Source organism: Brachyistius frenatus, unplaced genomic scaffold (assembly GCF_029030835.1).
Source record: "Brachyistius frenatus isolate BFR_SWC_R1_liver_20210118 unplaced genomic scaffold, ASM2903083v1 Contig_149, whole genome shotgun sequence".
Taxonomy (NCBI): domain Eukaryota; kingdom Metazoa; phylum Chordata; class Actinopteri; family Embiotocidae; genus Brachyistius; species Brachyistius frenatus.
In genome coordinates, this window is record NW_027210748.1 from 449,175 (window position 1) to 461,473 (window position 12,299).

Sequence of the window (12,299 nt, forward strand, 5' to 3'; positions counted from 1 at the left end):
GCACTGAAGAATCAGTCTGAGCTGATTTGGGTTTGTAGGAAGTCGATCGTTCTCTCGTCTCTCCGGCAAAAACTGAAAACTGGTCAGACATCTGAAAAAATGTTGCACGAGGTAATCACCGACAGAAGCTGTGGGACAGGAAGTTACAAGACAAAATAACAGAGCTACTTCCTTGTTGCTGAAACATTCAGGACCAGGTGGATCAACAGGAAATCAATCTCTTATCTCTAATGTGAAACAGACACACGTTGAACCCGTTTATGGAGCGTCCCTTTATTAAAGTCTGTCACACCCACAATCAGAGAAGTGACCCGGAGAGTAAACATCAAGTTATCAGAACTGAGATGAATGATTCTCACAGAGGTCACAGCAGAGAGCTTCAAGCTTAACAAATCATATCAATACACATATTGTAGCAATAATCCCTTTATATGACCTTTATTTAACCAGGTAGAATCAATTGAGAACCAATTCTCATTTACAATGATGACCTGTCATTTGATTTTTGTTAGACCTGAAGTGCATGTTTTTGGATGTTTGAAGATTTTTCAGATCAAACTCAGTTCTGCTTTTCAAGTTTCTTTTGATTATAAAAATATGTTATATTTCATTTGATTGGAAAAAACAATGTACAAAGAAAAATGATTAAAATCGAAAAAGTTTGAGATGAAAGCACGCAGTTGTTCCATCACAGAGAAAAAAATATATATATATATTGTTAATCCAAATAAAATCCACAACGTCAAAGTCCCCTGTAGAGGTTTTAAATGAGACTAACGCTCCTCGGATGAGACGTCGCTGAGATACAAGCTCTTGTCCAGAACATCAGGAGGGGCATCGTGTTGTCTTCTGACAGGCTCAACTCCTCCAAACTAAGTCCTTGTTAAAGTGGCCTTCGTCCTCGTCCTCCTCGTCCTCCTTCTCCTCCTCCTCCACAGAAAGTCTCTGACAGTCTGTGGACTCACTGGGTTTTAAATGCTCCCCACCTGTGAGCTGGATTCCCTTCACCTCCTTTCTTTGTCCCTCATCAGATGTTGTGCAGCAGCAGGAGAACAGTTTTTTTTGTTTCTTTTTTTCGTCTCCTGCTCTGAACAGTTTGATAAAGCAGATGTGCAATAAAATAAAAAAGTTGAACTGTTTTCTCATCATTTTCCAAAGTTGTGTGTAACAGCAGGTTCCCACTTTTATCAACCAAGTTGTTGCCTCCTTCATCGGCTGGTCAGCTGACTGGTTTCATCCAGTCTGATTGGTGCAGCTGCCGACACGCTCCGGTTTGCTGCTCAGGTTTGTTCAACGTGTTCAACAGGGAACGATTTATGAAGTAACACTTTGTAGTCAAAATAATAAGCAAGTTGTTGTTCAGTAACAAACAGTGTTAAGAGATTAAACATGTGGAATTCAGTGATTGCATTAAATTCCAGTGACGCATCTCTGGAGTGATTTGTTCGCTGTGTCAGCAGGACTTTGATGGAGTATTAGTTTCAGTGTGATTTGAACAGTTTGGGCCGAGCTGGCTCGGTCAGAAAGCGTCCGGTTGGGAGGTGAGATGTTCCAGTTAGAGGCCCCCGGTCTGGTGTAATGCAGCTGAGTGAAGCTGTGTCCATTGGTAGTGTATTTGTGTTGTCCTGACTGTACATTATTCTACATGGACAAATCTCCACATTTAGTTTAAAGCTTGTTTGCTTGGAAATATTGAATAACTATTTTTAATGATTTACTTTTAAATACATTACTAATTGCAGAGACACCTGAGATTTTTGTTTAGTTGAATCTTCTGTCCCTCCAGTGACTGACTGTAATTACACTATTTAATAACATACAAATTTTAAAAAAAATTTAAAATACATTTTTGAAAATTATATTACATATAAAGTTGTTGATGAATTTGCTGTTGATTGAAACGTTGAGTTTAAACCTGCAGTAAGTAAAACAGACCGAGGAACAACGGGAGGTTTTTACGTTTTAAGCTGATTTTTTTCTATATCACCAAATATTTGTTAGGAAAATGATGGAAAACACGGTTCAGGTTATAAATATCTGCAAATGTCAAATAATGTTAATCATTAAATTAAAAAAAAATCCCTTGTCACTTTCTGTTCACGCCAGCTGAGCAGCCAATCAGGAAATCTGAAAAAGAAATCTAAAAAAACAAAAAAACCTAAAGTGAAACTCCTCCTGTCCAGTGGAGAGTCGAGTCCGTTCGTCTCTGGTGCACCGCAGCAGAGACGGTTGGAGGGGTGTGTGTGTGTGTGTGTGTGTGTGTGTGTGTGTGTGTGTGTGTGTGTGTGTGTGTGTGTGTGTGTGTGTGTGTGTGTGTGTGTGTGTGTGTGTGTGTGTGTGTGTGTGTGTTGTGGAAGTGGGGGGAGCTGTTAGTTGACTCTGGCTGCATCGTCAGAGATGATTGGCTGACCGCCTACAAACACACACATTCACAGGAGAGAAGTGTTTGAGCGATGCAGGTGAACACACACACACACACACACACACACACACACACACACACACACACACACACACACACACACACACACACACACACACACACACACACACACACACACACACACACACACACACACACACACACACACACACTGTTTAGGAGCGTGTCTGCAGGACTCACGTGGTCGGATCTTGATTGGCCAGATGAGGATGGTGCAGAGGGCCGAGGCGGCGAGCACGGCCACGCCCCCCGTCACTATGACCATAACGTAGTGGTAGAACCAGACGCAGCCCGGGCAGCACATCACAGTACTGACAGGCACAGAGAGGACCGTTGTCATGGAAACACTACATACAATGAGTCGTGTTTGTTTTACTGTTCTAATGTTGTTGAACCTGCAGCGCTGAACTTAAAGGGCTATTCCACAATATTAAAGTGTGACCGACATTTAAAATAGAAGAGGGGTGATAGTCAAGCCTCACTTTTTAAAGATTTACATCTTCAGTAGGAATTACTGGACTTGGAGATGACAAAGTACTGAAGTTGGAAATTGCAGAGAGACTAAGGTGTGTTATTTGTGTCTTATTATGGGATTTGTTCACAATAAAATAAACTATAAATCCACAGCAGCCTTGTTTTCAGAGGAATGAACAGTTGAAGAGTGAAGCAGCAGAGAATGACATGTCTCCATTTTCTGGATCCTACATGTGGTAAGTCCTCACACTTCCACTCAATAACACAAACGGTGTGTGTCGGTTTCAAGCCAAAGTCAAGATACATCACCATGACATCATCAGGGTTGTTTACTCAAACTGGATAAAGGTCCTCCAGAGTCACAGCAACTGATCTTCATATGTAATACTAGTGGAAAACCCTTTTAACTGTCATAGCAATAATTAAATAACTGAAATCGTGTGTGTGTGTGTGTGTGTGTGTGTGTGTGTGTGTGTGTGTGTGTGTGTGTGTGTGTGTGTGTGTGTGTACTAACTGGCAGGGATGCAGGGCCTGGATGATCATCACAGCGACTCCATTAGCAAACTTATCGGTGAAGCTCATGGCTCCGTACACGAACGCTCCACTTTGCTGCAGACAGAGAGATGAAGGTACTGGTTGAGACTTCACTTTCTTTCTTTCTTTCTTTTCTCTCTCTCTCTCTCTCTCCCCCTCCTCCAACACCCTCCCCCCCTCCCTCACACACACACACACACACACACACACACACACACACACACACACACACACACACACACACACACACACACACACACACACACACACACATCTCACCGTCTGATTGGCGATGAGCTCGGCGGTCATGCTGAGCGAGATGACCAGGATGGTGGCCGACCCCGCCCCCAGCAGGACGGCGGCCCCGTACACCTGCTGACCCATCCTGATGTCCAGCAGCACCCAATAGGAGAAGACCATGATCAGCAGCAGGCCCACGAAATAGGTGAGCTGGACCAATCAGAAGAGGAGAAGACAGATACAGAATGAGAGCCAGCTGGAAAGAACACGGCAGCGTGTTACTGAAAACATGAGGAACTGAAACTACACAGAACCAGTTTAAATGCAACACACAAATCACTAGAGAGCATTTCTCTCTTCCACTGTTTCCTGTTTTTATTTCTTTCACTCACTTCACTGAAACTGGTCATAACAATATTTAACAATACCAAAGTAAACGTGCTTGTATGAAAAAAACTAAAAAGAGTCTAAAAAGGAGACACACGTTGAGACTCTAATTCAAGCTTGTGAAATAAACAAATTCCATCAGAGCAAACACAGAAATCTTCTGCAACCACAGGTGGCTATGAAGCATCCCAGAACCAACACAACACTGAGCTGTGACAATAAAGAGACGATGAATCAACTCGGCCGTGGCTGGATCTGAAGGAACGTTTACAGGGATGTAAGTTAAAGTGAAAGGAGCCTGAAAATCAGACTGATCTTCTGTTTTGTTTGAAAACTGTTGTTTTCTTGTGTTTCTTGTATTAAAAAAGACTCATTTCAAACAAAATAAAATACTTTCAACAAATATCTTGATATCAATATAGCAGCAATATAGTAGGGTTTACTGTTGGTACTTTCACTACATATTTACACAATGAGATGATTTGTAATAAATAACCTTCGGTAATGTGGATATAAAGGTATAAATGTGTAAAGTTACTGTAAGCAGGAAAAGCCAACAAATATTGCGATGTACGATCTCCATAATCTCAGATATCTGGTCTCGTTTCACGAGAACGATTTAAGATCAATATGTCGCTCAACAACAGTGGAAGGTCCTTCCTACTTACACATTTTCCGATGAGTTTGGTGACAGGCTTCACAATGAAGGAGGACACGAAGCCGCTCAGGTACATCACTAACGGGATCGTCGCAATGAACTTCTGTTAAAAGGTGAAAAGAGAAACAAACCATGAGAAAGAAGGTTTTTCATGAAACATATGGACTGGATGAGTGAAATGGGACGATGTGGTGTTACCTTGGGCAGCCCCAGCGTGTTGATGAGGTACATGGAGATGTAGGTCTGAGACAGGTTGACTATCAGCCGGGTGGACATGTAGAGTAAGGCCACCTGAAGACACACAGGGACACGTCAGACAGGGACAACCTTCAGATACCGTTCTGTTCTACGTCAAGTCCTTCTTTACCGACCAGCAGACAGACAGACAGACAGACAGACAGGCAGACACCCCCTTCCATTAGTTTTACTCTGCAGCTACATATATGTTTACAACTGTCAAATTCATAGAGATCAGTCCTGTTTAAAAAAAAAAAAAAGTCTGATCAAAAGTTTAATAGTTTTCTGCAAATATTGATATCAATAATAGAACAGTTACTCTTCAGCTTTTCAATAGAGGATTTAAATCTGCTCTTAATGTAGAAGTCACATAATCTGGATGAGAAAAACAGTTTGTGTCAGAATCATAACAATATAAAATATGTCATGTTACAGTTTCCAGAGAATCACTTTCAGATTAAAAGTCAATCAAAGGTCCATTTCTTTGATTATACAGGTATTCGTAGTATTTGCCTATAAAAAGAGACAGAAAAGGGAAGTTTTGGCTTCACGAAACACAAAATGTGGCAACCATCGGAGCTGCTGAAACAGGAAGTGCTATTTCTGTCCCTGTTGGAGGAGCTTCAGGTGAACAGCTGGTTCTGATTCTAGCAGAGTGACACTGGGTCAGACTCGCTGGAGTTCTCCTACCTGGTAGAACGACGGCTGCTGCAGCCAACATTTCCATTGCAGGAGAGATGAGGGGGTGTTGGAGCGAGGCAGCAGGGGCCTCCGCTCCCCCTCCCCCTCCTCCTCCCCCTCCACCCCTCCAGCCCCCCCTCCTGCTCCGGGCCTCCTCTCAGTGGTTCCCAGGTGGAAGAGGACGGAGAAAAGAGCACCGATGCCCAGCACGGTTAGAGCCAGATTCTGTGATGGAGCACAAGGACAGCAGAGCAGATGATGACATCACGCCGGAGGAAGACCAGCTGCTTTCTCTCACTTCCCATAAACCGTGTGAACGCAGACAGATGGTTTATGATGGTTTATGAAACACACGACAGCTGTGCTGAAGTAACTCATGGTACCACAAGAAGAAATTCTCGCTTAAAAGCTTCCAAGACCTGAAATGTGATCTCACCAATCACTGGTTGTTTTTTTTTTTTGTTTTTTTTTTACAGTTGAGACGCCACATTGATAAAAACATTTTTTTTAAATGTATAAAGAAGATCTGGAAAAACAAAATCCAGTAGTGGCCTGTTATTGGTGCATTTCCTATTAATGTGGTTTTATGAGTCATGCTAACTTTGCACCTCCTGTGTGTGTGACTCACATGGAGTCACACACACAGTGAGGCCATTTTGCGAACTGCATCATGGGTATACATCCTGCATATTCCTCTGCACATATCGGTTTGTTTACATGTGTCAGGTCCTGGATGGCGAGAATAAAATGATCAGATTGACCACCGCTGCGCATAAAAGAGAGATTTTGACGTAGTGGCTGATCATCATGTGAATTCACAAGTGTCATGTTGATTGTAAAAAGACCTGAGTTTTTTTCATTATTATTATTATTATTTGGAGAGAAAATTTCTTCAAATTCTTTTTGTAGTTTTCTTCCTTTCAACACAAAAGCTGCTGTCTAGTGACATCAAACTTCTCGCATCTCTCAAAAACCTCTAACTTTCCCAGTTCAACAGCCATTCAGGTGTTTTCTTCCTCTTCCAAGTTCCTCATGGATGCAAAATAAATGTCTAATTTCACTGGTCGGAGGGACGCTCATATGTTAGTGGCTCCTTCTATTCTAAAGTGTGACGTATCAGTGTATGAGAAGTCGTCCTCACCCTGAAGACAGGGATGTCCACCGGTCCCAGCACGTCGCTCTCTCCGTCCTGGACGTGGAACAGCAGGTACGCCAGCGCGTACACGGTGATGTTGGCGATCACTGTGAACGCATACCTGCTCACACAGGAAAGAGAGCATGTTCACAGTACCTCCGTGTACCTCTGTGTGTACCTCTGTGTGTACCTCTGTGTGTACCTCCGTGTGTACTTGTGTGTACCTCCGTGTGTACCTCTGTGTACTTCCGTGTGTACCTCCGTGTGTACCTGTGTGTGTACCTCTGTGTACCTCCGTGTGTACCGCCGTGTGTACCTCCGTGTGTACCTGTGTGTAGCTGTGTGTACCTGTGTGTACCTCCGTGTGTACCTGTGTGTAGCTGTGTGTACCTGTGTGTAACTGTGTGTACCTGTGTGTACCTCCGTGTGTACCTGTGTGTACCTCCGTGTGTACCTCCGTGTGTACCTCCGTGTGTACCTGTGTGTAGCTGTGTGTACCTGTGTGTAGCTGTGTGTACCTGTGTGTAGCTGTGTGTACCTGTGTGTAGCTGTGTGTACCTGTGTGTAGCTGTGTGTACCTGTGTGTGCGTACCAAACGTACCTGTACGCGGTGAGCTCCACTTTAGCGTGCTCACAGGTGACGAGCTCTGGAATGAGAGACAGGTGTGAGATCTGCGTGGCGGCCCAGCCAAACTGGAAGACGATGATGAACGGGATGAAGTAGATCAAACTGGCCCACTGGGGGGTGCTGGGGTCACAGCCCAGACACCGGTTGAAGACGAAGGAAAAGGACAGCACCACGCTCAGCGTACCTGGATCACACACACACAATGTATGACTTATGGTTTACTTTTTGTTATTTTTTTTGTTGATTTATTTGCACATATAACGATTTAAAATTAAAAAAAAAAACAGATTCTCTGTCTCAAACAAGTTGAGAAATGTCTCAACTTATTGTCAACTCGGCAGTCTTTCAGTTCATCACCCAAGAGTTTCTTTTTAGATCTATACTCTGATATTTAACACCACTTCTGCTTCTATCGTTTCAACAACCACATCATCAAAGGGAACTTTACTGTTGTACATATTTTGTACAGGAAATCATCAACATCGTGGAAAAGGTTTTTTTTTCTTCTGCCCGGTCAGTGATATTGTACGAGAGGCCAGTAAAACTCTGACCTCTGGGCTGAGTGGGCTGGCAGGTTGAACCCTGAAGGTCTGTACACGCATGAAATGACGCATGAAATGACGGCCTGATGAGTTTCAACAATCACAGCCACAGCAGAAAGGGTGAAATACTTTTCTGTGTCAAATCCTTCTTTACCGACCAGACAGACAGACAGACAGACACCAGTTTTACTCTGTAGCTACATATATGTTTACAACTGTCAAATTCATACAGATCAGTCCTGTCAGACAAGTTTCAGTTCGTCCTGCTTCAGTAAAAGAGAATTCAAGGCTGATCAAAAGTATCATAGTTTTCTGCAAATATTTATATCAATAATAGAACAGTTACTCTTCAGCTTTTCAATAGAGGATTTAAATCTGCTCTCAATGTAATGTTAAAAAGACGCAGACGGCTGCAGCGAGGTTCTGGTCACATGAAGATAAAAACATGTTAAAAAAGAAGTCACCATAGTTATGACTTTCTGCTTCCTGACATCTACTGAGGATTTCATATTTGAACTATCAGTCTGTCCGATTTAACAGCATCACATGGAAATTACTTCATTGATTTTCAATTTTTTTTTGTAAAATCTTCACAAGGTAACGGTTGTTTACGCCACAAGACCGCTGCAAATGTTCTATGAATGAACTACTATGTATACTCTTTATAAGATGAAATAAGTAAATGTTATAATGATTATTTTGCAACACACATCTGAATATTGGCAGAGTTGTTGTGGCTTCTTCCTGATTGATTGTTTGGTTGCCAGATTTCAGCATTATACTGCTAATTCTGTTCAAACCTGTGTGAATATGGATCAACAGTCTTCGAGGTCATTGTGGCTCCTTTCAAAGAGAACACAGACTCATAATAAATATAGAGATGGTGCGTCCTTACCTTCAACCTGAAGGTTTATTTCAGGTGTAAGTAGGTTATAAACTCTCTGTATTTAAAGTTCACCGTCTCGTAATCATCCCTGAATCTTGTGGGGCGGTAACATGGGGCTGCAGTGTGATGATGTCTGTCTGTCTGTCTGTCCAAGTATCTCACTTACCAACTAAATGCCATGTTTTCCTCTTGCCGTAGCTTCCACAGCCGGGCGTTTGGTCCGACTCATAGCCGATGAGAGGCGTACAGACGGCGTCGGCTATCTGCCCGACCAGCAGCAACACACCTGGAGGAGATGTTCACAGGTCAGACATGCAGAGGAACTATCTGAGGGAGAACCGAGAATATCTACACTCAGATGACAATCTATAGTTTACAGAACAGCAATATAGGCATCAATAGTCTAATTAGAAAATATAAACTGTTGTAAACTGACTGGAGGTACAGAAGAGTTCAGCTGACTTCATACATCCACTAAAATTATTAGTTTGAAAAGCAACAACAAAAAAAAGGCAAAGAGAAGTGAGTTCAGAGAGAAAGTGCTCAGTGCTCAACAGTTGGTTGTTTTAACAAAAAGTCCAAAAGCTCAGGACTAAAGAGTGAAAACAGAAAGCTGCAGTCGGACCGCACAGCTGTGAGAATACAGATCAGCAGCTCTACAAGATGTTTTCAGATTAGTTCAAATTTATCCTGCACGAATCTGATGGTAGAAAGTTTTCAGTTTATTCAAACCACATTGCATGAAGGGAACCAACGATGGAGGAGGGAGATGATTGAATCATAATCTCTGAAGGCCTGGGTTCCAACTTAAAGTAACTAAAGTGGATCCTTCAGCAGGATAATGATCTAAATCACAGCAGTCACTCATAGAAACGATAACTGACCCAGGAGAAAACCGAAAGTCTCTGAAAGCCTTCATCTAAATCATACCGAGCACCGACAGGATGCTGGAAACTTATTACAACTTATTACAACAACGCTGAAGAACAGATTATAATACCTCACGATGACGAGTTGGACAAAATAAAGGAAAAATACCAGTTACTGTGATGAAGACATGATGAGGGGCTAAATACTAAAACAAACAGACAGACAGACAGCATCACAGACAGACGGACAGAGTCACAGACAGACAGACAGCATCACAGACAGACGGACAGAGTCACAGACAGACAGCATCACAGACAGACGGACAGAGTCACAGACAGACAGACAGCATCACAGACAAACGGACAGAGTCACAGACAGACGGACAGAGTCACAGACAGACAGCATCACAGACAGACGGACAGAGTCACAGACAGACAGACAGCATCACAGACAAACGGACAGAGTCACAGACAGACAGACAGACAGAGTCACAGACAGACAGCATCACAGACAGACAGACAGACCAACACAGACAGACAGACAGCATCACAGACAGACAGACAGACCAACACAGACAGACAGACAGACAGACAGACCAACACAGACAGACAGGAGGACAGACCGACCTGCATTAGTGTTCTGGAAGCCCAGCACTGAGTGGTAGAAAACCAGCAGGTATGTGAACCACATGGAGGCGCACAGGTCATTGAGGAAATGTCCCACCGCATAGCTGAGCCTCCGGAGGGCTGGCAGGGACCTCACTGGATCCGACATGCTGGCGCGTGGAGGACCACAGAACAAAAATCTCAGCACGCGCAATGGTCAAATTGGTTGAGCGGGTAATACAGCTTGAATTAATGTCCTTAAGTTTGACGAACTTTTTAGGACTGAGAGAAGTTTGGTCAAAGCTGAGTGGCACAGACCCGTTTTCGGTTCCCTTTTTTTCCACGTTACTTCTTTACATAAACGTAACTTTTTTGTTCAATCAATAAGTTATATGTTGCTGCAGCCGGAGGTAGAACAAAAAGATGGTCCCTTTCAATGTCCTCTTCAAATCAGCTGACACTGTAGAGGTTTTGAAAGCCGGGAGGAGCAGCCGAGAAATAAAAACCGAAACAGATCCACACCAGGGAACGACCCGCTTCACCACCGCATCTCTGCCCTCACATCACATTTAAAGCTTATAAAATCATTAAACGGTACGAACCTTGCTCAAAATAAACCTAATACCCATTATTGACCTCCAAATTAGAGAGAAACCCCCTTTAAACATTTCGCAATTCCTGCGCTACAGAAGCAGGGAGCAGCTGAATAATTAGCTTGTAGCGAGCCGGCGAAAAACGTAAAGCGTATCTGGTGATCAAATGACGAACAGATGTAAACAACGCCGCATATCCGCAACGATGACGCATCGATCACCGATGAGAGGAAATAACCAATAGAAGAGTCGCCTCGATCCTTTCAGCCAATAGAAGTCGCCTCGTGGGTTCAACGTCCTCACGTGACGCCGCCTAAACAGCCAAAGATCGTGTATGCAACAAACAACGAAGCGGAATGTGAGCGAAATGCCAACCTCACTTCCTCCGTTGCGTAAAAAAAGCATGTGATGTCACAGATCAGGACTTTTCAGATCTATAAATCAGTGATGGGGAGATTTGAAAAGTAGGTGCTGTTAAATAGTCAGCATAATGACTGACTGACTGACTGACTGACTATCTATCTATCTATCTATCTATCTATCTATCTATCTATCTATCTATCTATCTATCTATCTATCTATCTATCTATCTATCTATCTATCTATCTATCTATCTATCTATCTGTCTGTCTATCTGTCTGTCTGTCTGTCTGTCTGTCTGTCCGTCTGTCCGTCTATCCGTCTATCCATCTATCTATCTATCTGTCTGTCTGTCTATCCGTCTATCTATCTGTCTATCTGTCTATCGCCATCCAGACATTTATCTATAATCGTAGTAACAATGTTTTCATTTTTATTTTTCACCCTTGACTTTGAACTGCTGCCTGTCAATATCTGTTCATCTGTGGTGAAGGTTTCCTCGTTGTTTCCCTACAGCATCCTGTAAGTGCATATTTATGACCCTGTATGTATATATTCAACCCTGTGTTGATATCTGAAAACCCAAAGTAGATAACTTGTGCAACTAATGCTTATTTTTTCTATTAAAGATGTAACGTTGTATAATAATGTTGCACTGAAGAACAGTTCAGAGAAATTATCGAAATCCCAATATTAACCTTAACATTCATGTCCATGATGAGTGTATGTAAACTCCTGACCATAACTGTAGGTCTGGCTATGAGGGACTTTACGTTCCCAAACTTTTCAGACCAAACCAAATGTACCAAGTATCCCTTCCCAGTGAAGATACCAACAAATCTATTCTTTCTCTTCATAAGATCAATTTCACTAATTTAACCTGACAAGTCTTTGAGTGGTTAAATTAGGCTTAAATACTAGTTTGGGACTCACTGTTCTAAATGACCATCAGAACTGCAGTCAGATTCTTCAGACTCGTGTCCCGACCCGTTTTATATTATCAATTTGTGTCTGCAGAACAATTTT

The 12,299-nt window shown here is 42.6% G+C and overlaps 1 protein-coding gene across 1 annotated transcript; it reads right to left on the bottom strand.

Moving 5' to 3' along the window:
* Positions 1-542: 542 nt before the first annotated feature.
* LOC138631107 (major facilitator superfamily domain-containing protein 12-like) lies at positions 543-11,142 on the bottom strand. Its single transcript, XM_069715860.1, has 11 exons — positions 10,342-11,142; positions 9,012-9,131; positions 7,391-7,601; positions 6,796-6,910; positions 5,664-5,879; positions 4,935-5,027; positions 4,747-4,839; positions 3,731-3,901; positions 3,432-3,526; positions 2,624-2,754; positions 543-2,413 (listed from the first exon to the last, which is right to left on the bottom strand). Exons 1-11 carry the CDS (start codon positions 10,487-10,489, stop codon positions 2,370-2,372), a joined length of 1,437 nt encoding a protein of 478 aa, XP_069571961.1. The 5' UTR covers positions 10,490-11,142; the 3' UTR covers positions 543-2,369.
* Between the last annotated feature and the right edge of the window lie 1,157 nt (positions 11,143-12,299).

Excerpts from the sequence above, each read along its gene's own strand:
- LOC138631107 (XM_069715860.1), bottom strand. The coding sequence starts at position 10,489 with ATGTCGGATCCAGTGAGGTCCCTGCCAGCCCTCCGGAGGCTCAGCTAT. Across the intron at positions 7,602-9,011 it reads GAAAACATGGCATTTAGTTG|GTACGCTGAGCGTGGTGCTG; the intron begins GTAAGTGAGATA and ends TGTGTGATCCAG. Across the intron at positions 5,028-5,663 it reads AGCAGCCGTCGTTCTACCAG|GTGGCCTTACTCTACATGTC; the intron begins GTAGGAGAACTC and ends GTGTGTCTTCAG.